Raw genomic sequence first — 27,717 nt, forward strand, 5'->3', positions numbered from 1 at the left:
AAATTATGAATAAGTAATAATTAACCTTACAGTATTATAAGCAATATTCAAGAGATATGATACTGTTTGACGGAAGTTTGGCAACATCCCTATTCGACAAGGTTCTTGGCCTGCTATTTGATGTAGTGGGAGAGAAACGGGTGAAATGGGGAGAGAAGAGGCGTTAACTTTTCCAAGAACGACGACAGCGCTGAAGGGGCATAGATTCGATGGTCCGACAATAGTTCCGTCACTGAGCTTGTCTTTCAAGAACCTGAGTTCCGGCAGCCTGTACAATGACAAGGTTTTGAAAGGAATCCTGAAAATTTACAACCCTCCTATAATCTCCACCCTCATTTGAAGGGACTTGTTTTTATTGCTACTGAGACAAGATGCCTCCTCCCTTCCCTTCCCCAAGCTAGTGACAGTTCCCTCTCTCACGCCCCTGACCGCTCATTGGGCCAACCAGCTATGATACGAGTTGCGCAGAAGGTTGTTTTGTGACTGGCGCTTTACAGATTGGACGGACTACACATGCATTATTTGGGGCTGTCAAAAGAGCGGGTTAGGAGAACTGGGAGTAGGCGGAAACTCCTCTGCTGGCGCCGTCCCTGACCTGATCAGGTGGCGTTGTAGGAAGGGATGCTGTCCTGCACACTGGCGCGGCACACAGCCTGTCTCCTGAGGTCGGGCCGAATCACGACGTGGATCACGGAGCCCACGAGCAGCGTGCAGCACAGCGTCACGTTGGCCCAGAGCGGTCCCACAGACCGCAGCATCTCTCCGTACCCCAACGTGAACAAGGCGCCCGATATCTGTGCAGGCAGAATCAAGATCCCGGCCGTCATGCCTTCAGGCTCCGGGTACGTCAGTTCAGCTGCGAAGTCGTACGCAATCGGCATGTACCCGCCCAAGAAACACCTGCAACAAAGGGACATCGCTAGAAAATCAACACATTCCAGTTCAAAGGAGCTGAACGTGGCTTCAATTGAAACATTTTTATAATAAAATACTCTAGTAATAATGTTTTGGGTACTGGTACAGAGTTGCTAATCTCAAAAACTGAAATGAAAGCCTGCCAGGGGAGTTTAACTTTTGTGTTGCAAGTTGTATCCTCATGAAAGTTCGTCAACTTGCCGGATTGGGGCTGGAGTGGTGTTAGCTGTGTTACCACAAGAATGACGGGAAAAACTAATTATAAGTGTTGCCAATCTGACAATTTGAAACAGATGTTATGAATAAACATTATTTACAGTTTGTCTCTATTATTATTATTAGACCTCTATTATTGTTATTATTATTATCATTATTATTATTATTATTATTATTATTATTATTATTATTATTATAAGGGTGTGATTGATGTTTTGTTATTTGAAATGTTGTATCAGTGAAGAAGTGTGTTGTGTCAGTGTAGTTTACAGTGGCAGTGGAAAGTATTTGAACAGTGAAATGTTTTTGAAGTGTTAGTGAAATCAGAATAGTGTCAGTGAAATGTTTCACAGTTCCAGTGCAGTGAGTGATTTGATAGCGAAATGAGTGTAGTGCTGAAAGGTTCTTCTGCATGTATAAACATAGTAATATGCGTTACAAGAGCGGTATGTTGAAGTTTTCATGTTCGAGGAAAAGTTTGAAAAAGCGAAACGTAGTTGAGCTTTTTTAATTTCCGAGAATTGAAAGAAAACATACCGTTCGTGTATCGTACATTATTTTGTCCGAAGATCGTTTATTACATACCTGAAAGAGGAATTTCTAATTAGTTGCAATGAAATCTCCGTCTTGGTTTCTGTTCAATGACGGCAAATTTGCAAAACAAAAATACCTATCTTCAACATTGTTGCTTTAAAATGTTTTCTGTGTTTACTATACTCCAGCAGGCCGTGATATACGTCTGTCTTTTTTTTTCCCCCCAGTCTATAAATGCGAACTTACAACAAACGGTAAGGTTATGTAATGATTTATTTTTCATTTTAATATTTTAACAATATTATTTATGCAGGGACATCATTTTATTTTTACTAACATTTGTAATATTAACCTGGCTATACCTTTGGATTAATGATTGAGACGCGGAAACACCGTTTGCTACTTCCTTCCACGACTGGAGTTCGATGGTACTGGCGTAAAATACAAACAAATAAATTTACTAGGTATAGAAGGGAAGAAAAGTCGTTCATCCATTTACGTAAAGTAGGAAATATCGTGATTTTGAGTTTGATAATTTTCATTAGGTTTTGTTTAATCAAAATACAGTACAGTATTAACAATAAGTGTTTTTACTCACGAACTGAGTTATCCATGCGAACGTATTCATTATGCAGCGTAGTTATATTATACTGTCTACAGTACATTAGCGTACAATATAGAGAAAGAAGTTAAATTGAAAAATAATCATAATCTGGATATTTAAACACATTTTTGAAAATGATGGCCGTTCATTTCGATACAGGTTTAAGATCTTTTGTGCCTATTATCGCACTATAGACTATTGCATCTAATTCCAATTACCAGTTTCGTCCTTCATACTTAGTAACTCATGTTGAAATAATTCTGTACCTACTCTATAAAAGAGTGTCTTACGCACTGTAAATTCAGTTTTCATTTCTGCCCGACCCGCACAGATAAGCTATCTACTGTCTGCGTCCAAGTGGTTATGTCGCAGGATCGTAGAAAGGGGGGAATCACGTGATAGTTAATTACTTAATGAGGCCCTTTTATTTAAGTTATTTTAGACAATTTCTAACAGAAATTAATGTTTTCAGAAAAGAGCTAAGAAAGCCCAGCCACTAGTCTTTACAGTGGAGCGAGCAGAAGCAGGTGGAGGAAATCGGGTTGCGACGTAGGCAAACGGACGACAGTACCTGTGCGAAAATATGATTCAATATTGGAAGTTTTCGTCACTAGAAAACGCGAACATATTTCTGAAACGTACTATACTCACTAACTGAGTACTGCGGCCTTGGTTCTGTGTGGAGGATAGTTGGAACTTCGTTAGTAGAAGGGGTGGGAGTGAAATACATTCAAAAACTCAGGTACAATAAAAGTTGAAGTAAAAATAAAATTATGGCCCTGTATAACATATTGCAGTAATAACATCGGCAAGTTTAATTTTGCCGGTCAAGGAGATGTTTAGAAATGGAAAATATCTTTGACATCTAATTCTGCACATTGAAATTAATTGTTACATTTGTGCAGTTATTCAGAGTCACTGGAGCACCACCACCAGTTTTTTCTATTGTGCAGTAACTTTAGTGGAGTTGTAGAGTTTACTTAATTTTTGCAAATATTTAAAAACAATAATTAACAGTGGAATTTAGGTGAAATTGCAGTGGAAAGTTTCCAATTTATAATTATTACTATATTGAACGTCTGTAAAAATAATATGTTAGAAGCGTAAAGCAGTAAAATCAATATTTCACTTAAGCGGTAAGAAGAGGGAAATTGTTATGTGTGTTAGGTTGGGAATACTGAATGTGGAATTTTAGACTTTCCGCGGATTGGTTTTGTGCGGAAACCAAGCAAATACGCACGATCTCGCACAAAATCATATATAGGCCTACTAGTGATTTTAAATTTGAACTTAGGGTTAAGATATAAATTAGATTTACTTTAATTAATTATGTTATATTGGGATGCTCCTTGTTAATATTATTGTATATTGCTATTATTATTTTATTATTAATATTATGACTCAGTATTATTATTGTAATTATTGAGTGTAATTAGTTACCACTGCCACCAGGTATTTACCCATTTGCAGTGTGAATAATTACATTATTATTATTATTATTATTATTATTATTATTATTATGATTATTATTATTATTATTGGTATGAAAAGGTCTTCTCTTTATAGCCTATTTATAATTTTAGTCGGAGACAAAGTAGCCGTGTTCTGTTCAGCTTGTCAGTAATTAGATGTTGGCGACCCTGTTATGTTTGAATATTCATATGTTAACTAAAAACCTTGCGGTATGCATATTATGGTTAAATATTTCATTTAAACTGTTAAATCATTGCGGTCTCTACTTTCGGAAGTAGCAGTAGCAGTAGTAGCCTACCAATAGTACTAACTTACAGGATGAATTTGCGATATTGGCCAATAACGTTTCAGAATCGCCTTAAAATCAACCAATCACAGTTAGTATGTTTGTTGACAAGACGCCTCGTACAATACTTCAGTTTCAATCACAGAAAATCAAGAAATGGCAACAAAATTTAAATTTGAAAATTGCATTTTCAATAATTATAACATCAAGTAATAAATAATTGTCTCTAAAAACCTTCCGAGTTTTTATTCCGTTAACGTAACATTTCAGCTTATCTTACTTTTGAGGTTAAGTATTGTTGTTTCATATTTTCACTCTGAGTAGTTGGCAATAGTATTTAGTATGCCGTGATAGATAGCAGTTTGTTTTTGAACTTCATTACAAGGAAACATAATAATGTCTTATTGCTGTGTTTTATAATAATTATTATCATTTACGTAAGTAATTCGGTTATGCAAGTTATTTAATTTTGTTCGTTGAATAATCTTATTAAATTGCAATGCCCAAAACCAGCGAAAAGCACCATTCAAGATTTGGTGCTAAAATCGTGTACTAGATCTATTGCAAATGTAACAAGGAACAGAACGCCTTCTGTCCGGACACCTCAACTTGGCGCGAATTCAGGAAATGATGACTGGGATCCTCGAAGTCCACCACGAAATTGGCTCAACAGGTCCACGCGAGTAGGAAAACTTGTGGACGTGAGTGAAGGCTTTGAAATTCAAACCGTACCGAGTGACAGCTGTAGAAAACTGAGCACGATAAGATAAACATGTAAATTTCTGCCGCTGGTTGTTGAATATGATTACAGATGATCGTTTGGGCACGTTGTTGTTTACCATGACTGATGATGCTTGAGTTCATCTATCGGGATATGTAAACTCCCAGAACAGCAGGTATTGGGTTCTAACCTAGTGTACAAGCAACCCCTACATGACCAAAAGATCGGTTTCTGTTCATTCCCTTAGTACTTGTCGGTCCAATATTCTTCGGGTGTATAGGCTACTTTACTTTCTTAATGAATTCTGTCCACAACTAACAGAAGAGGAGCGTAATTACTGCTTCTTTCAACAAGATGGAGCTACATCTCACACATCTAAGAGATTACTTACGCGTATTCATGAAATGTTTTTGTGTGACACCATAAAAAAAACTCGAAACATCCAAAAACTTGTCTGAAACAGGGAGGTGCGTGCCGTGGAAATTAAACTAGACTCGCTACCAGGTTCAGAAGTACAAGTACTAAGGGACAAATTCCAGAATGTGTTTGGGAAAAACAGTGGATATAAAAAAATGTGTAAAGTTGCTCAAGTATTGGAAGGTGTGCCTGTAGGTGAAATTGACGGTGTTTGTATTTGTGACATTCCTCTCTTTAAATGTGCACATCTGACATCCTGTGATGTGGAAAGATCGTTTTCACAGTATAAGTCGTCGTTCAGAGATAATCGGCATGCATTTGTGATGGAGAATTTGGAGATGACCTTTGTTGTTCACTGCAATTCTCGGCCAACTACTAGCACTCAAGTGTGGTTGGTGAGTACCTAGTAACATTTTTTTTTCCAAGCTAAGTAAGGTATTTTTGTCATATTTAAAACAAATATTTTTTTGTTTTTAGCAAATATTTTCATACTTTTTAGCACATAAAAAATAAATATATTTAAATTTTTTAGCACATAAAAATCCGCTCCCTAGTACTAACTTATAGGATGAATTTGCGATATTGGCCAATAACGTTTGAGAATCGCCTTAAAATCAACCAATCACGGATGTGTTTGTTGATAAGACGGCTCGTACAATAATTCAGTGTCAATCACAGAAAATCAAGAAATGCCAACGATCACTTACACGTGTTCATCAAATGTTCACTGAAGAGCGGACTGTAAGCGAAGGCTTGTGGCCACCGCGGTCACCAGATTTGTCGACATGTTACTTTTATTTATGGGGATACTTGAAGGCGGAAATATACGAGCAGAACCCTCATACTATTGATGAACTCAAGGATAACATCAGGAATAGCATCCGCACTATCACCCGTGAGGAGTTGGCACGTGTCTATTTGAACCTGTTAAGACGTCTAAATGTTGGTGGAGGGCACTTTCAACATCTATTATGAATATTAGTAGAGGACACATTCATTTATTCATTTTATTCCATTTCTTTGAAGAAACGTTTGTTTGAAATGCGATGTGACGGGCCGGTTTTATCTGCCCAACCCTGTATAATTTTGATGACGCTAAGACGATGATGAATGCAAATCACGTGACACTCCTTGAAAGAGGCCTGCAGTCCACTAGTCTGTACTTACCCCAGGATTGCCACTGTGATGTATATTGCTACACTGGACTTCAGTTCAAGCGCTAATGTGAAGGTCGACATTCCCACCAGACTCATCGTGAAGGCTGCGAGAGTTATTTGTCTGGAAAAAAAAGTATAACACTTTAAACAACGAATCAGATCTTCACGTGCTCATACAATATAAGTTACATGTAGGCCTGCCTATCTTATCAATTAATTTAATTATTGTCTGTCGTGACCACGTTGCCACCGAGCAATGAACCACGGACATCGGATATTCTTTTTTAAATACAGAGATAGCCTATAAAATGATCATATCGGCACAAGATATGTGAAATGTACGGAAAACACATCCATACATATTAGGGGGAAAAAATTAGAATAAAAATTACATAAATGGGTCGGCCGCAAAATTAACATTTTTCCTTAGCGTGTCGAGATGTCCCTAAACGACCCTATATTGTACTCACTTAAATCTGTGTGACCTGTCTTGTAAAACTCCTAGCAATACTCCTCCGACCATGCCCGAAGTTATGCTCACCAGTCCCACTATACCGGCGAATTCTTCACCTCCCTGAAAAATATCGGGGAATTATAAATCCATAAAATTATATAATGCAATTCAAGCTGCAATTAAAAAAAAAGATTTAACACATTAATGGCCGATTACTAAAATGTTGGATAACTTTTTACCCTCTTGATAAATATGAAAATTACTGTAAAAGTGTTCCTACATACTCAAGATAATTTTATCCTGTGGTAAATCATTGGAATCCAATATTGTCAAAAAGACTAGTATTTTAATTTACTAGATGACAAAAGAAAATCGAATTCTTGTTTAGAAAAACAAACGAACAGTCTGCTGTTACTGTTGGCTAAATATAGGCTGCTAATTATGTGATATTGTGTTTATTTCCGAGTTAAAAAGCTATTTAATGGTTTATTTATTAGTCAGTTAAGAGTTAATTGAATTATTAAACTTATTTAGTTACTTGATTTAAATTTTAACTTATTAATTTCAATTAAAATTGTGCTAAATTGAAGGAATGATAGCAAAAACCGGACAAGTCCAAAATATTAATTTTTCAGAAAACGAAAAAAAAAAAAAATGTCCCTCACGTTTCCCATAAAATAAAATAATCTGACATATTTTATATACGTATCTCATATATCTACCAACTTTGTTAAAAAGTTCCACTGTTCTCTTTTATGTGGTTTCTTGGAAATAAAAAAAAACTTTTGGACATATTCACTTTTTGCAGAAAATTTCAGATGTACACACATTAATTGAGAAAAAGTATATGAAATCCTGTTTCATTAATATTGTCAACTGCATCAACATACAATTAAATAGGCTACTTTGTAAGTGTTTTATTTAATTAAAAACATAAAGTTGGAATGATTTCCTGAAGAAGAAAAGCAATATTGTTATGTTTATATCTTTCTCTTTGTAACTTTGTGCCCTTCAGCCTTTGAATTCTTGGCACATCAAGTATACCAAGTACCGAAAAATAATTATTGTAATAATAACAATAAACTATGCCCAATAAAAATAATAATATTATTATTATTATTATTATTACTATTAATATTACTATTATTATTAATATTATTAGCCTATAGCTGTTTTAAAACTATTCCAATCAGTTTCCCAACATAATTTATATGTTCTTCACCTTTAACTTTGACATTTCTTATTTTGTCTTCCTTCTTTTCTTTCCTCATCCTCTCTTCTTTGCATATTTGGATCTGGTTCATTTTGATGATCATTCATTTGTAAAACGAAATATTTAATCAATAGCGCCGACAATAACAGCTACTAGGGCGATGAAACAAAAGAAGATAATACTAATGCCTTCTTCACGATATTTTCTAACAAGAACCGGATAAGTTTGTGACTTGTTCGTCTTTTGCTAGGAAGACGTTGGACTAATTCGCTTTTTGCAGAAATGCTACATTTTCAAACACTCATTTCAGTGCCACAAATCCCGTTTTTGTATAAACTTATGTCAATAAATACCGCTTGAAACGAAGTGAAGAGAACTGTACAATGCTCAAAATTGGAATTTTTGTACTTGTCCGGTTGTTGCTTCCAATCCTTAAATGATTTTCCTTTAAAATGATAAGAATATAATATTTTCTGGCTTAATGTGGTTTGAAAAAAAAAAAACAAGCCATTAACAATAGGCAACAGTGTGTTTCTGAAGACTTCTAAATTTCATAACCTGTTCTGAAAATATAGGCTATTATTTGTATCTTTTTTTGTTAGTTTAAAGTTTAGGATTTCTAAAAATTGTATTAAGCATTTCAAGAACACCATTCCTATCACCAGTAAAGAGTTCGGTATCTATGTCGTTTACACCCTGTATCAGAGGCGGCCCGTCCATATGTGCTACAGTGCTACAGCACAATGATAATTTTGCTCAAATAATGTATTTGCAATACCATAGTATTTGATCTGTTATTTGACAATTTCCCGTGGTTATGTTCATGACGCGTTATAAAGTGTTTAGTCTTCGCTCTTCGGTGCCTCAGGGGGTTCGTTGTGCTACTCAAAACTCCACATGAGAATGTAGACAGCTAATGAGCATGTGCGAAGCTGAAATCACTGCTCTGATTGGCTATTTTTACGCGGGAAAGTGCTGTAGTCAGCTTCAGCACAACACAGCTTGGAGATTGCAAAAGTAAAGCCTGTTTGTGGAGGCACAGTCTACTATATACAGTCACGAAGCTTGAGTTTTGAGGGTGCTAGAAACAATAGACTGTGACGGTACTATTTTGCATTGCCTGTAATGAGGCGATATTAGCGATCCTAGTGGTGAGCAACTATCTAATGTTCGCATATTTACTACGTATTGAGTTTCGTGACTGTATATACTAGACTGTGGTGGAGGAACTCGGAACTATTTGCAATGTATTTGGTAATTCAAGTGTCCGACTGCTGCTGCCATCTACCTGTTGAAGTTGCTGTCAACAGCTATACTATACTAAACAAAAGAGTGTTCCAGATACAACTTCGATTTCTATACGGAAGACCTGACTTCCGAAATATAGATGGAGCTGTTTAATTGTTAAGGTACGGTCACACGTCGCTACTTTTGCAGCCCTGCAGTACAAAAAACTGCGCAACTCTTGTACTGCGACGTGTAAACAACGGTGCAACCCGAAAAGTAGCGGCTGCCGAACCTGCTGCCCGCTACTTTTCCATGCTGCACGCAACTTAAAAGTAGTGATGTGTGAACAGGGTTCTCAGGGTTGCAGCCGCAGCATTTTTGATATCGGTTTTGTTGAAACTTTTGCTGCGGTTGCAACCAGTGTTGCCACCCAAATGTGCCAATGATACTTTTATTGTTTGGATGTATTTTAATGTTAAATGTGATGAAAATAAATTATTTGTAACAGTTATTAAATACACAACACAGTCTGAGCATAATTGGAGACGATATAATTCATTTTTTAAATTTTCCGTAGCGTAGTTCCAAACAGGAGGGTTGCCAACATTGATTACGTGAATATACTGCTGGTTATCATTTAAGTATATAGGCGTTTTTAAAAGCTTTATAGTAAAAATAATGTCAATTTCCGAATACTAGATACGACAGAAAAGCAAATAATAGATAAGGAAGCTTTCGCGTGAGTTTCTTAATAATGCGAACATAACCACAAAATGTATATTGAGAAGTCAACACGGAGATGGAAACCTGCAGCATGACTGCGGATGCAAAAGTAGCGCCTTGTGTGTGAACAGGCTCGCAACCTCCAGTTGCAACTTTTGCAGCACTCGGGTTGCGTAGCACGAAAAGTAGCGTGCAGCGCGCTACTTTTGGCTTACGTGTGAACACGACACCCAACTTTTGCAGCTGCAGTATAAAAGTAGCGCTGCAAAAGTAGCGACGTGTGACCGTACCTTTACAATACATAGTCTCCAACAATATACAGGATCCATTCTGTGAAGTAACGAAGTTGTTAAATATTTTGGTTACAACACCAATGACCACTGCTGAGCCAGAAAGATGTTTTTCTTGCTTGAAACGCATAAAAACCTTTTTAAGGAATACTATGTCCCAGGATCGTCTCACTGCTCTTGTAATACTGTCAATAGAAAAGACTATGATGTCCAAAATGGAGGGGTTTAACATCAAATGACAAGTTCGAAAGTACGTCGTATGGACTTCATATTTCGTCACTAGGCAAGTCTCAAATTAAGATAAATACATATAACTTAAGTGTATACAGTAGGCCGATATAGAGATCGTAGTACACTCATTATTTTGACCACCAGCCGCTACTGCCCTGTATAAGTTAAGACCGGTATGAAGGACGAATCAGTTAGTGCAAAACATCTAACATGGAAATGAAGGAGGACATGTTCCAAAGTAGAAGACGGGAGGGCAAAAGAAAAAAGGCAAAGTAACAAGAAACAGAAAGTAGTCCTAATTTTATCTATCATTCTTTGGTGCTGAAACTGCATCATAATGAACAAATGCACCATCTTCACTTGAAATGGCTCTCTACTCACACCCTCTATTCGAGGGCTATTGTAAAACTTACCTCGAAATAAGTGAGTAGCAGCTGATTGAGTAGCGTGGACACGGAGTTGGTGACGCCCTGGTTGATGCTGAACGCCAGCAGCACCAACACGAAGCTCCTGTTGCCGAACAGCCTTTTCACCAGATTCACGAATCCGTCGGCATTTCTGGAAGCGTTCTCTTTCTGCTGTGCTTGTTGGGCACTGGGAGGAGTAGGAGGTCGATCCTGGAAAACTACAGCAATGCTTGTATTGAGATTTCATTGGCATCAGTTTTTAAAACTCTCAATTACTAACATATACTGGGTGTTCAGTTCAAAATGTGTCATGGCTCGCTGTATGCCGTCATGTGGCTAGCCGATGAGCCTAGAGAATTCAATCTTCCTAAACTTCCGCAGAGGCATATTACCTATGTGCCAGAGAAGTTGCCTAGCAAGTACGGCGTTCATTCTGAAGAGTACTTACCGATACGTACGGTAACGCCGATAGTGGCAGGAATATGAACTGTGTGGAAACATGTACTGAGGTGAGTTTTTTTCTTACTGTCGGGATATGGGGAGAGGGTTAAGACGATTACTTACATACAGCATTTGTTCACATTAACTTGGACGGTCAACATGGACACGGAGCATTTTATTTGTATTGTGGAATGTTGCCGTAAGCAATCGATGATAACAAATACCCTGCGTATGACTTGGCCGCGCAAAACACAGTTCGAAAGAGGTTATGGTAGCACACAGACCGTACAGACCGCCATCTGTTGCTACGACGTTCAAGTTATACCGTACACGTTCTCAAGTTCAGATTGAACGCCTTGATTAATAGGCAACTTCTCTGACATGAAAGCTGAAACTCGCTTCAAATCGCTGACTCACAACAGTGACGTCATGACACACTTTGAAATGAACATCCAGTAGTTCTACTTACAAGGGAACCTTCACTTGTGTCATGTTGAGGTTCTTTTCCAAACTTAGCAGACTGAAAGGTCTTGTTAAGAAAATAAACACAACAAAAAAAACGAGCCCATTACCTACACTGTCAGAGTCTTCTTTTGGATGTAGTCTAACGTTATCGGTCGAAACACTTTGAGTAGCCTCAGACTAGACAGCTACGCAAACACTTCGTCTGCCATAATGTTTACGTTGCATCGAAACAATAGCAAGGAATTAGGGATGGAGCTGTACCGTTGAACTCTATATTGAAGATCATTCCGATATACAGGGTGTATCAAAATTAATAGCGAAAACCAAAACGGTTGAAAGTACACGAAAATAATTCTAAATTATGTTTTATTTAACGACGCTCGCAACTGCAGAGGTTATGTCATCGTCGCCGGTGTGTCGGAATTTTGTCCCGCAGGAGTTCTTTTACATGCCAGTAAATCTACTGACATAAGCCTGTCGCATTTAAACACACTTAAATGCCATCGACCTGGGCCGGGATCGAACCCTCAACCTCGAGAATAGAAGGCCAGCGCTATACCAACTACGCTACCGAGGCCGACTAAAGTACACGATAATGGAAGTAAAAAAGTTCCAGTAAATATGGATTCGCAAACGAACCATTTGCGAGATAATTGCGAATATTTGGTTACAAGCCGCCACTGACTTCATTGATCGTTGTAAACATCATAATTAATGCTTTACTCATTGCGCACAAGTAGCGGACCGCGATGTGCTCTTGTTTACAAACCTGAAACGGTTTAAAGTACACGATAATACAGGGACATCATTTTATTTTTACTTCAATTTTTATTGTACCTGAGTTTTTGAATGTACTTCACTCCCACCCCTTCTACTAATGAAGTTCCAACTCCACACAGAACCAAGACCGCAGATAGTAAGCAGTACTGAGTTACTGAGTATAGTACGTTCCAGAAATATGTTCGCGTTTTCCAGTGACGAAAGAGCTTTCAATATTGAATCATATTTTCGCACAGGTACTATCGTCCGTTTGCCTACGTCGCATCCCGATTTCCCCCACCTGCTTCTGCTCGCCCCTCTGTAAAAGCTGGGCTGTCTTAGCTCTTTTCTGAAAACATTAATTTCTGTTAGGAATTGGACGTTTACGTAATATTATACAGCTGTTTAATTTAACTTAAATAAAAGGGCCTCGTTAAGTAATTAACTGTCACGTGATTTCCTCCCTTTCTACAATCCTGCGGCATAACCACTTGGACGGACAGTAGATAGCATGTCTGAGTAATTTTATATTTTCGGGTCGAGCAGAAGTGAAGATTGAATTTACAGTACGTAGAGTAGGTACAGAATTATTTCAACATGAGTTACTAGTACGAAGGACGAAACTAGCAATTGGAATTAGATGCAATAGTCTATAGTGCGATAATATGCACAAAAGAACTGAAGCCTGTATCGAAATGAACGGCCACCATTTTCAAAATTGTGTTTAAATATCCATATTATGATTATTTTTCAATTCAATTTCTTTCTCTATATTGTACGCTAATGTGCTGTAGACAGTATAATATACACTGCATAATGAATACGTTCGCATGGATAACTCACTTCGTAAGTAAAAACACTTATTCTTAATACAATACTGTACTTTGAGTAAAGAAAAACCTAATGAAAATTATCAAACTCAAAATCGCGATATTTCCTAGTTTACGTAAATGGATGAACTACTTTTCTTCCTTCCTATACGTAGTAAAGTGATTTGTGTTTCACGCCAGTATCATCGAACTCCAGTCTTGGAGGGGGGAGCAAGCGGTGTTTCCGGTTCTCTAAAGGTATAGACAGGTTAATATTAAAAATGTTATTAAAAATAAAATGATGTCCCTGTAGAAGTAAAAAAAAAGTTCCGGTGAACATCGATTCACAAACGAGCCATTTGCGAGATAATTGCGAATATTTGGTTACAAGCCGCCACTGACTTCATTGATCGTTGTAAACATCATAAATGCTTTATTCGTTGCGCAGAAGAAGCGTCTGCGATGTGCTCTTGTTTACAAACCTGAAACGGTTGAAAGTACACGATAATAGAAGTAAAAAAGTTCCAGGGTGATTTAGTTTTTATTGGCCCGTTTTATTTATCCTCCGGACCCTTTACATCCGGAGGTTACATTCGTTGTTTTATATGTGTTTATTTCTACTTGACATTTCGGACCTTTTATATCCTAATACGAGAATTTTATTGTTTTGAAATCCCAGAAAATTTGTCTCTGGTGGGATTTATTTTATAATTTTGTTTTTTTTTTAAACGTTACCTAGGGTCTGAGAACTGTTCCTTTTTTGTTATTTTTACTCATCACCTTGTTGATAATGCATTTGTGTACCTCGTTTTTAATGTTACAATGTCTTTTTAGTTCGTGTTAGCATTCAGCTTAATGTATTGTTTGTGTTTTTGTTTTTTGAAGAATTTTAGACAAGGGCGCAAATAGCCATAGTAGCTGATGCGCCCTTTTAATCCCCACTAACTAACAAACTAACTTTTCTCGCGTCATCTGCCATCCAACCATATTGCATTATAAGATAATTGTTCTTCCGCGACCCACCAAGTTGTTCCCGCCTAAAGGCCTGTAACACACTTGAAGAGTTTTCGCTAGCGAGAAAGAGGCGAAGAGCCTTCCTCCACACACTTGGCGAGTTCTCGGTATCACAGATCACACCTCGCTATGATCAGCTATGCACTGCCTTCATGCAGAAAGCATTTATCTGATTATAGTAATCACTCGTTGGGGGAAATATTATAGGTTATGTATTTACTTATATGGTCGTTCTTAAATATACGTGGTACAGTCATTAAGTTCTAATACTGAGCGCATAGTAGCGTTGTGGTGCACTATAGCGGATAGGTGGCGCCATGGTATGATACCTTGTCAGTTAGTCTCTCGACCCAACACGAGACAGTTGAGTGCATGCACTGTAAGCAGAACTACGGTCTTTGTTGTGGCAGTGATTTGAATGCGCGCGTCGGAACTCGAGTATGTTGCAGATTGAGCAACGGGCAAACGTCACGTTCTGTCAGAAATTAGGCGAAACTGCTATAACCGATCATAACTGGAGACGAAACATGGTGTTTCCTTTACGATCCGCAACTGAAGCGACAATCCGCCACCTGGAAAACGCCATTATTTCCACGACAGAAAAATCCGCAACAAGACAGGTCAAAAGGCAAGGTGATGCTTTAACAGTTTTTTTATTCAAATAGAATTGTTCACATAGAATTCATCCCACAAGGTGCAACTGTAGACAAGATCCTCTACAAAGAGATCCCTGGCCGTTTAACCAATTCAATTCGTCGTAAGCGTCCTGAGCTTTGGCATAGGAAGAATTGGCTGTTGCTACACGACAACGCCCCTGCACATCGCTCCATCCTTATCCAAGAGGAACTTGCAAGGCAACAGGTCGCTGTTTTGCCACACCCTCCGTACTCACCTGATCTCGCACCATGCGATTTTTTTTCTCTTTCCCCTCATGAAATTAATTCTACGAGGGCGTAATTTTTATGCGGCCGAAAAGGTCGTGACCGCCACAAGAGAAGCCGTACGGCATCTTGCTGCCAACATCTTTCAGCGGTGCTTCCAGCAGCTACACCAACGTTGGCAGACGTGCACAGCGGCCAACGGCGACTGTATTGAGGGAGCATGTCGATCTGTTTAAGTGTACGCCGTATCACGCGGCATCTTCTGAGACATCCAGATTCTTGTGGGTGCCTACCATTCAGGCGTCAGTGTCAGAACTTAATGACTGTACCACGTATAACCTGTAAGTATATTGTCGTACTTTACAAATTACGTACGAACGCTATGCTGAATCTGAGTATTCAGATGATGAGGAAATGGAGTTACATGAACATATTTTGTTCATGAAAAGAAGAAGTACGCCTAATATTAAAGCCAGAAATATCTGAAAATCACATTGTATCTTACGAAAATAAGGGCGAGTTTTGGACACTAGTTTCGATTTTAATGATGATACGTTTAGGCGTTATTTCAGGTTCAATGGACCATAGATTTTTTTTTTTTTTTGCCATTGATGATATGATAGAGAATTCTTTGCTATATTCTGATTAAAATTACGTAAACTGTTAAGACATAATAGATACATTATTTCAAATGTTTAATCAATACTATTAAATCTCATCAATATAAAATATACCCCTATTTATTTTCAGATAATCTGATATTTGTCGCCAGATTTCTTCTTTAAGTTTCGTGTTTTTATAGTTTTCATCCCGTGCATCATATAAATAGGCCTACGGGTGACATCGTACAAGTTCGATAAGTTTCTGACTGCAATTATCAGCCATCTTTCCTCATTTTCAAATAAAAACAATACAATTCATCGCCACCTGTGATATCTTTTTCTACATTCAATCGTCATAAAGAGTATAAATGTCAAACATCTTTGATAAATGTGTCAAGAAAATTCGCTGAGCTACCGATTCCAGCGAGAAACTCGCGCGAGGTTTTTGCCTCGAGTGAGAATCTCTTCCAGTGTGTGGACGTCCATTTGAATCCATGTTATCAATTTTTTAATTTTCTCGCAACACATTTCTCGCTGGCGAAAACTCTGCAAGTGTGTTACGGGCCTAAGCTGTTGGTTCTTTCACATGCGTAAATCTATTCAATTCAGCCCGAATTTTTAATTTATTTAGAAGTGAGGCTGTGGTAAAGACTATCGTCCCCGACCTTGGGACGTAATGGCATTACTCTTTATTTATGAGTAGGCTTACATACGTACAAAGAGTACTTACAAAAAACAGCCGCTAGGAACACGGCGGTTGAAAACCCCGCTGTGTAGTAGAACATGATGGAGAGCTCTGATCCGATGTCGTCCGTGTTGTCGTGATTCTTTACAAGGAGTGGAGGGACCAGAAATCCCATAGCGATGCCGAACTGCGAACAGAAAAAAGTTATTTTCTTCTTTCACGAAGTACTAAACAGGGTTAGTATAGAACAGGTTTCTCAAACTTTTCTGAAGTGGGTTGTAGTTAGTTGTTTGAAATCCTTCTTATGTGGTACACGCAGTAGTTGTCCATACTTACTTACTTACTGGCTTTTAAGGAATCCGAAGGTTCATTGCCGCCCTCACATAAGCCCGCCATTGGTCCCTATCCTGAGCAAGATTAATCCATTCCCTATAATCATATCCCACCTCCCTCAAATCCATTTTAATATTATCTTCCCATCTACGTCTCGGCCTCCCTAAAGGTCTTTTTCCCTCCGGCCTCCCAACTAACACTCTATATGCATTTCTGGATTCGCCCATACGTGCTATATGCCCTGCCCATCTCAAACGTCTGGATTTAATGTTCCTAATTATGTCAGGTGAAGAATACAATGCGTGCAGTTCTGTGTTGTGTAACTTTCTCCATTCTCCTGTATCTTCATCCCTCTTAGCCCCAAATATTTTCCTAAGCACCTTATTCTCAAACACCCTTAATCTCTGTTCCTCTCTCAAAGTGAGAGTCCAAATTTCACAACCATACAGAACAACCAGTAATATAACTGTTTTATAAATTCTAGTTGTCCATGTCTCTGTTAAATAGTGCCATTATAAATAATAGAAAACTGGCTTCGATCCGGATCTTTGAAAAGAAAGGAACATGATGATACGCTTCATTTATGCAGTGCTAATAGTTTAGAAGTTGTGTGTGAATAAATATATTAATATCAGTGATTATTATATTAAAGAAATATCTAGTCCTAGTGGTAGCTATTCAAAGAAAAAATACTTTCGTAAATATGACAAGAGTTATTTGGAACTTGGATTTGCTTGGTGTGGCAATGAGAGTGAACCAAAACCTCGGTGCGTTGTTTGTTACGAAGTGCTTTAAACTAGTGTATGAAACCATCGAAATTTAAACGCTTCTTAGAGACGAAACACGCAAGTGCAAAAAGTAAATCTGTCGGATTTTAAAATATCCGGAGTCTAAAATTTCTTATATCGTCATCTGGAAAAACAAATAAAATATTAATACAGAAACATGCCCGATTTTCAATAAGTAAAGATGCAATTTGGCACGTTCTATTATTGGTGTACGACGTACAGTACGTGCCCATTTGAATGTGCAGACTGGGTGTCGGCAAAACTATTAAGAAAGTCATCAATACCTGAAAAGGTTCGGTACTTTGGTCCTCTGTTATGAATTCGGGTGGTCCCTGGCTGGGTTGCAGGTTCGGCGCCAGATATGCAGGGAAAAGATGGCTAGTACTTAAAAGTTCTCTTTTATTGTTGAGAGTAGAGTGGGAAGTGGGTAGACGGCTAGGATAAGACATTTCATAAAATATCAGTAGTCTACTGGGAGAAAAAATGAAAGGCGATTTCCATGTGTAATTTCCAAACTCTAAGATTTTCAGCTATAGTGTGATACGCAATTCGTTTGAATTTTTTCTTCCGTTTTTTTTAAGGACCACAAGGGCAGAACTCGAGGACCACAGGTGGTCCGCGGACCATAGTTTACAAACGCTGGTGTAGAAGAAATGCACACTTTCATTGTTGTTCATAAAAATGGACTTAATGCATTTTGGGATAACACTCTGCAATTGAAAATAACGAATGTTGGTAACAAAATATATGTAGATAGCAATTATATGATATAATGTGCCCACATCTCGTATTTGTGCTTAGCCGTTCCTCAGCCAGATAACAGGCCGCTACTTCGAATCTCTGTAAATGTTTCTACCTGTTTTTTGTATCTAATATGTTGTATTACGATTTACTTTTGACATCCTTACCACTCGACGTTTATATTCTAAGATGGAAGAACAGTTGGAAGAAGAGCAGTTTGGCTTCAGGAAGGGAAAAGGTACGAGAGATGCAATTGGATTGCTACGAACAATCGGCGAAAGATACCTGGAGAAGAACAAAGAAGTGTATATACTATTTGTGGATTTAGAAAAGGCGTTTGACAGAGTGGATTGGAGTAAACTGGGCTCGAAAGAAAATTGGCGTGGATTGGAAAGAGAAGAGGCTGTTCAGTAACCTTTAGGCTATATGAAACGAGTCGAAGTCAGGATAGGAGACGAAATGTCAGAAAGAAGTGAAATTGGGAAAAGTGTACGACAAGGATGCCCTTTATCACCTACCCTGTTCAACATCTGCTTGGAGGATTTAGTGAAGAACTGTTTTCAGAACATGGGAGGTGTGATAGCAGGAGCAAAAATAAAGTGTATGAGATTTTCTGATGATATGGCGATATTAGCAGAAGAGGAGATGATACTAAAATATATGCTACTGGAGCTAAATGACACCTGTGAGCAGTATGGGATGAAGATAAATGCCAACAAGACGAAGAGCATGGTCATAGGAAGAAAAGTAAAGAAGGTAAACGTGCGAATTCTAAATGAGGCAGTAGAGCAAGTGGACAGCTTCAAATAATTGGGGTGTACTATAAGCAGTAACATGAGCTGCTGCCAGGAAGTCAAAAGGAGGATAGCAATGGCAAAGGAAGCTTTTAGTAGAAAGAGGAGCATCTTCTGCGGACCTCTGGAAAAAGAACTAAGGAAGAGACTAGTGAAGTGCTTTGTGTGGAGTGTAACATTGCATGGGGCAGAAACATGGACATTACGACGAAGTGAAGAGAAGAGACTAGAAGCATTTGAAATGTGGATATGGAGAAGCATGGAGCGTGTGAAATGGACAGACAGAATCAGAAACGAAGCTGTGTTGGAAAGAGTGGGTGAAGGAAGAATGATGCCAAAACCGATCATAAATAGGAACGTGAATTTGCTGGGCCACTGGTTGAGAAGAAACTGCCTACTGAAGGATTCACTGGAAGTAATGGTGAATGGGAGAAGAGTTCGGGGCAGAAGAAGATATCAGATGATAGACGACATTAGGATATATGGATCATATGAGGAGAGAAAGAGGAAGACAGAAAATAGGAAAAACTGAAGAATGCTGGGTTTGCAGTGAATGACCTGCCCTTGGCCAGAACACTATGAATGAGTGAATCCTTACCAGGGCACAGGTAAGGGGTGTCTCAATTTCTGCATGGCGGTGTAAAGTGCAGGTTTGCCTGTCAGCCAGCAGGGCAACGAGGCTCAAGCCGATATATCACTCATTAACATTACATAAAAATATTTAGAATATTTCTACTGTACCATATTTCCAAAAACTGCGATGGAGCAAGCGGTGGACACTTCTTTAGCACCGAACCATATTGCTGCCAAAGTCGGAGGGACGCTGAGCATGAAAACTTGGGACATTGCAACCAACGTCTGTCCGACGAATGTGACCCAGAATAGATCTGGGTGCACTGATGCTATCTTGATGCAGGCTCCAGCTGCTGTACCACACGTGCCCAGGATTATCGACCATCGCAGACCCTACACAAGACATAAAACATTCCTCACCACAACTTTAAACACAATATACAGTACGTAAATAAATTGAAAATTTGTTTTCTAAATTTTGTATTTCACTGTCGAATTGTATCAGCGTTCACAATATCACTTACAATTAGTGAAACTGGACACCACTACCTACTCCAAAACCAAACTTTTGACACTTGAATATACAGGGTGTTTCCGAGGTGATGTTACAAACTTTCAAGGATGATGGCGAAGGGCACATGAGATAAGGAACCATGATCCGGAAATGACTGAGTCGAAAGTTACAAGCCAAAATAGTTGTGTGGAAATGAAATAATTGTATTCCTCTGCACACCTTATTTATGTGTATTTTTCTGTACGTCTTACACATACTGTATTCATCTGACGTTGTTTACGTTGTCTACTTACAGTATTCCATTCATTGCGCTGTCTGAGGGATGGGGACAGGAAACTACACTATAGCAATGCAGATAGCGTAATGTGTAACGGACATGGTCGGTCCTGATATGCACGTCTGTAGACAGCAGTGTATGTGTACAAGTTGCAGTGTCCAGTCGATCAGTCCTAGTGAACTGGAGGAGTACACGATTGTGGAATAAGCAGACCTGATTTTCGAATACGGATGAGCCAATGGGAACAGTAGACAAGCTCAGAGATTGTATCGGCGCAAGTACCCACGTAGGAGACATCCGGCCCATACCATCTTTCCACGATTATTCCAAAGGTTAAGGTAAGGTGGGCACTTGGTGCCAAATTACAATTTCATTTCCACACAACTATTTTTTATTATAACTTTCGACTCAGTCATTTCCGGACCAGGGTTCCTGATCTCAAATTGATACATGTGCTCTTCGCCATCATCCCTGAAAGTTTGTAACACCACCTCGGAAGCACCCTGTATAGTAAAACAAGGAAATACATATTCATGTTTTATATTTATACAAGTAATTCAGGAGAAAAAAGCTACAAAGTGGCTTGAAGACAGTGCTACTGTTAGTGATAAATTGAATTGTTATAAATTCTGAAGGGAAAAGTGGCAATATAATTATTTACAGCTGAACCGCCAGGTGAATTTATAGTTTTAGAACCGCCGATGCGATCCTTTTGACCGTTTCTATTAGTAAATACGAAGTACAGTGCCAAATAACAAAATAAGCAACTAATAATAATACTTTAATATTTCTCTTATTTTACTGGAAAAATTAACAATATATTACTCTTACTTACTTACTTACAAATGGCTTTTAAGGAACCCGAAGGTTCATTGCCGCCCTCACATAAGCCTGCCATCGGACCCTATCCTGAGCAAGATTAATCCAGTCTCTATCATCATACCCGATCTCCCTCAATTCCATTTTAATATTATCATCCCATCTACGTCTCGGCCTCCCTAAAGGTCTTTTTCCCTCCGGTCTCCCAACTAACACTCTATATGCATTTCTGGATTCGCCCATACGTGCTACATGCCCCGCCCATCTCAAACGTCAGGATTTTAAGTTCCTAATTATGTCAGGTGAAGAATACAATGCGTGCAGTTCTCTGTTATGTAACTTTCTCCATTCTCCTGTAACTTCATCCCGCTTAGCCCCAAATATTTTCCTAAGCACCTTATTCTCAAACACCCTTAACCTATGTTCCTCTCTCAGAGTGAGAGTCCAAGTTTCACAACCATACAGAACAACCGGTAATATAACTGTTTTATAAATTCTAACTTTCAGATTTTTGGACAGCAGACTGGATGATAAGAGCTTCTCAACCGAATAATAACACGCATTTCCCATATTTATTCTGCGTTTAATTTCCTCCCGAGTGTCATTTATATTTGTTACTGTTGCTCCAAGATATTTGAATTTTTCCACCTCTTCGAAGGATAAATCTCCAATTTTTATATTTCCATTTCGTACAATATTCTGGTCACGAGACATAATCATATACTTTGTCTTTTCGGGATTTACTTCCAAACCGATCGCTTTACTTGCTTCAAGTAAAATTTCCGTGTTTTCCCTAACCGTTTGTGTATTTTCTCCTAACATATTCACGTCATCTGCATAGACAAGAAGCTGATGTAACCCGTTCAATTCCAAACCCTGCCTGTTATCCTGAACTTTCCTAATGGCATATTCTAGAGCGAAGTTAAAAAGTAAAGGTAATAGTGCATCTCCCTGCTTTAGCCCGCAGTGAATTGGAAAAGCATCAGATAGAAACTGACCTATACGGACTCTGCTGTACGTTTCACTGAGACACATTTTAATTAATCGAATTAGACAATATATTACTCTACTGAATATAATATACTTTCTTGCACGATCGTGTTTTTTGTTGTATTGTTGTTAGGCCTTGAAAGTTAGAATTCCCACACAGAAACTTGTTGCTAGGGAAACCATTCTTCATAACATAAAACTATATTGAAAATGGACCATTTACTATTGCACTTGTTACTTGGTTACCATTACTGTGCAGTTTTGCGAAGGCTTTGGAATAATAATTACTCTAAATTTTCAATACAAAATATATTGTATGTTATGTCTTTTTCTTGTGTACCAAAATGCCATGAATGCTTGTAATTCTATCGGTTAATAAAGATCTTATCTCATCTAATCTACGTTCTTATAGATCTAGCAAATTGCAATTAAATAAGCATTATAAAGTCGGTCAGCATTGTCAAAACCAATGCACAGAAACTGTCATAGATAGCACATTAAATATCACAGTCAGCTGAGGAGATAATGTGGATTCCAGGAGATAGCCGAGCATTGATACACATCTTACAGCTCAAACATAGTGGTGGGCACGCTGGTAACTGAAATGTACTATTCATTCGTTTAAGTGTTTATGTAAATCCCTCTGATAAGGAACATATTTCAATCAATACGCAATTTTGTCCTTTATTTTATCGCTATTAACGTTCAATAATTTCACTAATGGTAGAATAATAAGTAATGGTGCTTAATTTATAGAAATTTGTAGATTACAGGTTCTTCTGGATTCATAATTTCAATAATTGTTTTTATAGAATGATTGAGTTGTTTTCGTTTTAATTGATCATGTAAATTTGATATGTGTATGTATGTATGTATGTATGTATGTAGGCCTATATATATACTTTATCATTGATTTAATCTGGCGGAGTTACGGACATCAGGTCTTCTCTGCTACATCACCAATTACATCCGGAGATTAGATTTGTTGTTTTATATATTTTCTTTACATACTTGATATTTCGGACTTTTTGTATCCGAATGTTTTATAAAATTTTATTGTTTTGAAATGTGCTGTATAATTTATCTCTGTTGGTCTTTGTTTTATTATTTTATTGGTTCGTTTCGAATACTACCTAGGGTCTCAGAACTGCTCACTTTTATGATTTTATGAATCACCTTGTTGATACTGCATATGTTTATCTCGTTTTTACCGTGACAACGGTTTTTAGTTCGTGTTAGCATTCAGCTTATTGCATTGTTTGTCTTTTTTTTAAGAATTTTAGACATGGGCGCAAATAGCCATAGCAGTTGACGCGCCCTTTTAAACCCCACTAACTAACTAACTAACTAACTAACTAACTAACTAACTAACTAACTAACTAACTAACTAACTAACTAACAAACAAACAAACTAACTAACTAACCAACTAACTAACCAACTAACTAACCAACTAACCAACCAACTAACTAACCAACCAACTAACTAACCAACTAACTAACCAACTAACTAACCAACCAACCAACTAACAAACCAACTAACTAACCAAGTAACTAACTAACCAACTAACTAACTAACCAACTAACTAACTAACCAACTAACTAACTAACCATCTAACTAACTAACCAACTAACTAACTAACCAACCAACTAACTAACTAACCAACTAACTAGCTAACTACATCACCAGAAATGAAAAGTAAATAAGAAAAATAATTAAAAGTAGCTTACAAATGGAAAAAAAAAACAAATGAAAAAGAGGGCGCAAAAATGCAAGTACAAAGATAAAATAACTATAGGTGAAAAAAAGTACTAAATATAATATTTATATTAATATTTAGTGATTGAAGGAAATAACGGAATATTTGAAAATAAATAACTGATTGTACAAATTTCAAGAGAAAACAAAGAGTAACAATTTCGAGACATTTACAATAAAGTTGAAATACCCAGTTTACTGCATTGTACTGAGTAAAAAGATGCTTTATTAACTGTAAGTTTGTTTTTGAATATAGTTAAATTCCGACAATCCCTGATATCACTGGGTAGGGTATTCCAAGCGAGATAGTAATGTTGATGAATACGTTGATTGAAAGCCTCTTTTGCAAAGCAGGCATAATGCTGAATATCCTGCCTTTTTCTCCAAATGTGTCCAAACAGGTCATCTTTTATTCATAACACGACATGCAGGAAATAACCATAGAGCTATTTACGGATGAACCAGAAGTGCTGAATCACTTGTACAGCTGTAAAAAAAAAAGCGACCATTCTCTAGAATATAAGTTCCCTTTGGGTATCTTCGCTACAATTCGGAGACAGGAGATGTTCCATATTGTTGGATCACGTGGTCTGATATCTACAGTTATAATTGAAGTGTTCTGCATGTTGCTATTGTAGCATAGTGGTAGCGTTTCGGGCTGGTATTCGTGAGGTCGTGCGTTCAAACATAACGTAGTGCTTTATATGTTTTTTTTTTTTTAAGAGAGAGAAAAAATATAATAGCTCCTGTCTCTTTTATGACTGTTTTAGTAATTAACATCAGGTTCATGAATGTATTATGCCATGAATTTATCATTATTTATTATGAAATTATGGCTGCAAATGGAAAGAAAGAAAGAAAGAAAGATTATATCCTCAACAAAAATATCTTTCGTGGCATAAACAAAACAAACTTACTGGCAACTGCCTTAGAAAATTCAAACAATTAAACGTAAAAAAAAACACGATTCAATATTTAGTCCATCTTGATTACATCTTGCAGTCGAGTGGGCATGGAATCGACTAGTCTTTTCAAATAGCGACTTTTCTCAGCTACAGCATCCCAGGTATCCTGGACGAGTTTCCACAAATTATTAGGACGTCTTGAAGGGGGTTTGGGCCAACTTTTTCGCATATACTTCTTTACTTTCGCCCACATATTCTCCAAAGGGTTCAAATATATCAGTTTGATATCCTGTCTCCTCGCAAACCAATTGAGATGTGTGGACTGGATGATTATCCTGTTGCAATTCTTCAATTTCAGCAGGATATAACTTCAGTACTTTAATTTACCAAATTATTTTTTGCAGCGATCTTCAGTTCATTCAGTGTTATTGAACTCCGTAAAAAGTAGTTCGTATATTATTTTTACTGATATTTCAGTCTGAAGTAATTAATAGAAGTATGTTCATTTTGGCAACATTTATTCACATAATTTATGTATTTGTTGTAATACAAATTGTATACGTCACGTTTCTTAATGCTTTGTTTCGCAACAAGCTAACAGCTGTTCCGCATAGTTGTCGACACGTGTTCCGCAGCAGCAGAAAGTTCTCAGCTGTTCCGAAAACAAACGAAAGTTGCCGAAATGATGCAGCTGCAGACGAAGGAACGCAGGATCTAGACCACAGATATAGGTCTTTCAATGATCAGTGTTGACGTCGGTCAAGTCCATAACCATCGCAAGCAATCTAATTACGATCGCGCGCACAGTTTTCTTTGTCGTGATTATCTTGCCTTATTTGGATACAGCCCTAGTGGACCTTAATGCATTCTATGTAAGGGTAACAGCCATCGTTTCGAAACAATATTGTTGGGAGCAAACTGGTGTTCGTAAACTACAAATATTACCTACAAAAATATAGTTTTACATATAAATCCTTTGCAGTTATGTAGAAATAGGAAATACATTATCTTAAGCGATGAAATGGGATCACTTCAATGAAGCAACATTATATTTTGAAGTTTTAAACTTTGTTGATGCAATTATATTGAAGATTTAGACTATTTAATGCTTTCTTGCAAGGGATTATACATAAATGTCTGTATGTCCTCATACAGAGGTGAGCCTGCCTGGAGAGAAATAAAAAATAGGTTGCAGCCGCCAAATGACTCTTCAAGGAACGACCACTCATATAAATTGAGGGAAAGAAGACAGAGGACGGACACTGGAAAGTTTTCTTTTCTCAATCGTACTATCAGGGAGTGGAATGCTTTACCTGCAGACTTACTAAAGGCTTTACCAACAATCAAAAACGTATTTAAAAATAGGCTTAAGGACTTTAATAATAGGCGGTAGTAACTATTTAAAGGGTGTAATTGATATCTTGTTATTTGAAGTGTTCTATCAGTGAGGAAGTGTGTAGTGTCAGTGAAGTCTATTGTGTAAGTGAAGTGTGTTGTGTCAGTGAAGTGGCTGTGGAAAATATTTGAACAGTGAAATGGTTTTGAAGTGTTAGTGAAATCAGGTAGAATCAGTGCAGTGAGTGAGTTGACAGCGAAATAAGTGTAGTGCCGAAAGGTACTTGTGCAGATATGAACCTGTCACACTCGTGGGTCTTAGTTCGAACTTAGGGTTAACATACAAATTCGATTTACTTTAAACGTTATTTTAAGTGACCATGCTTCATTTAATTTAGGATGCTCCTTGTTATTATTATTATTATTATTATTATTATTATTATTATTAATTATCGTTTTTTATTAGTTGTGTTTATTATTAATTGTCATTATTGAGTGTAATTAGTTACCACTGCCACCGGGTATATACCCATTTGCAGTATGAATACATACATACATACATACATACATACATAATTAATTATGGTTAATTGTTGGCTTACCTTTTTGTCGAGGAAGTTCATTGCAGGAAATATAAGTGGGACGAATACAACCATGAAGATCATTGACGTCCAGTCGATTGCCATGCTTTCAACATTATAGTACTTACTAACAATATTTTCTATGATCGAGTATTGAATCCACTGAAACGAATTGAGTAATGAGTAACAAGAGAATATAAATAACAACAACCATCGTTTACGATAAACCTTGAATTCGAATATGGATTCTTGTTCACTGCCTGTCAATTGATTTATTGTAGAGGAACTCATGGTAACACAATAAACTTGTGTAGTTACGTCTCACGACTTTCTGATAATACTAATTCCATATATTCGTCCGTTGAACCATTCCTTCTGTCGAGTTTGCGTTGAATCACGATTGACTGACGATGATAAATAGAAAGTGACAGTTTTTCTCGTAGAGATGGCGGTGCGAACAGCTGATTTGATAACATATCCCGGAAACACTGATTATGACAAGAAGATAAACTATTCATGTTAGTAAAATAATAAAACGCAATTCTTAATAGTGAGATAATGAAATATAATTCATAATAATAAGATAATGAAAAGTGCTTTAGCATACAACTCATTCTCAAGGTTGGAATGTAACGTCACAGCCAGCTGGCGTTATTGTTATTACAAGACAGTCACACGTCCACTGTACAGCCTCTGCCAATGAAAATGTCGAAATGAAATATTACTTCTTCTCTTTGTGCAGAGTAAAAATTTATACGTGGCTCAGTCTTTAAAGATTCTGTAATAA

General features: G+C 37.5%; 1 protein-coding gene across 1 annotated transcript; it reads right to left on the reverse strand.

The window, feature by feature from the left end:
- Positions 1-562: 562 nt before the first annotated feature.
- On the reverse strand, positions 563-27,717 carry LOC138708500 (choline/ethanolamine transporter flvcr2b-like). Its single transcript, XM_069838632.1, has 7 exons — positions 26,952-27,717; positions 19,922-20,146; positions 16,570-16,711; positions 10,875-11,086; positions 6,794-6,897; positions 6,334-6,444; positions 563-900 (listed from the first exon to the last, which is right to left on the reverse strand). Exons 1-7 carry the CDS (start codon positions 27,219-27,221, stop codon positions 600-602), a joined length of 1,365 nt encoding a protein of 454 aa, XP_069694733.1. The 5' UTR covers positions 27,222-27,717; the 3' UTR covers positions 563-599.

The sequence above is a fragment of the Periplaneta americana genome, chromosome 1 (assembly GCF_040183065.1).
Source record: "Periplaneta americana isolate PAMFEO1 chromosome 1, P.americana_PAMFEO1_priV1, whole genome shotgun sequence".
NCBI classification, from domain to species: domain Eukaryota; kingdom Metazoa; phylum Arthropoda; class Insecta; order Blattodea; family Blattidae; genus Periplaneta; species Periplaneta americana.

Excerpts from the sequence above, each read along its gene's own strand:
- LOC138708500 (XM_069838632.1), bottom strand. The coding sequence starts at position 27,221 with ATGAGTTCCTCTACAATAAATCAATTGACAGGCAGTGAACAAGAATCC. Across the intron at positions 11,087-16,569 it reads GTTCCTAGCGGCTGTTTTTT|TTTTCCAGGATCGACCTCCT; the intron begins GTAAGTACTCTT and ends GCATTGCTGTAG. Across the intron at positions 6,445-6,793 it reads GACAGGTCACACAGATTTAA|ACAAATAACTCTCGCAGCCT; the intron begins GTGAGTACAATA and ends TTTTTTTTCCAG.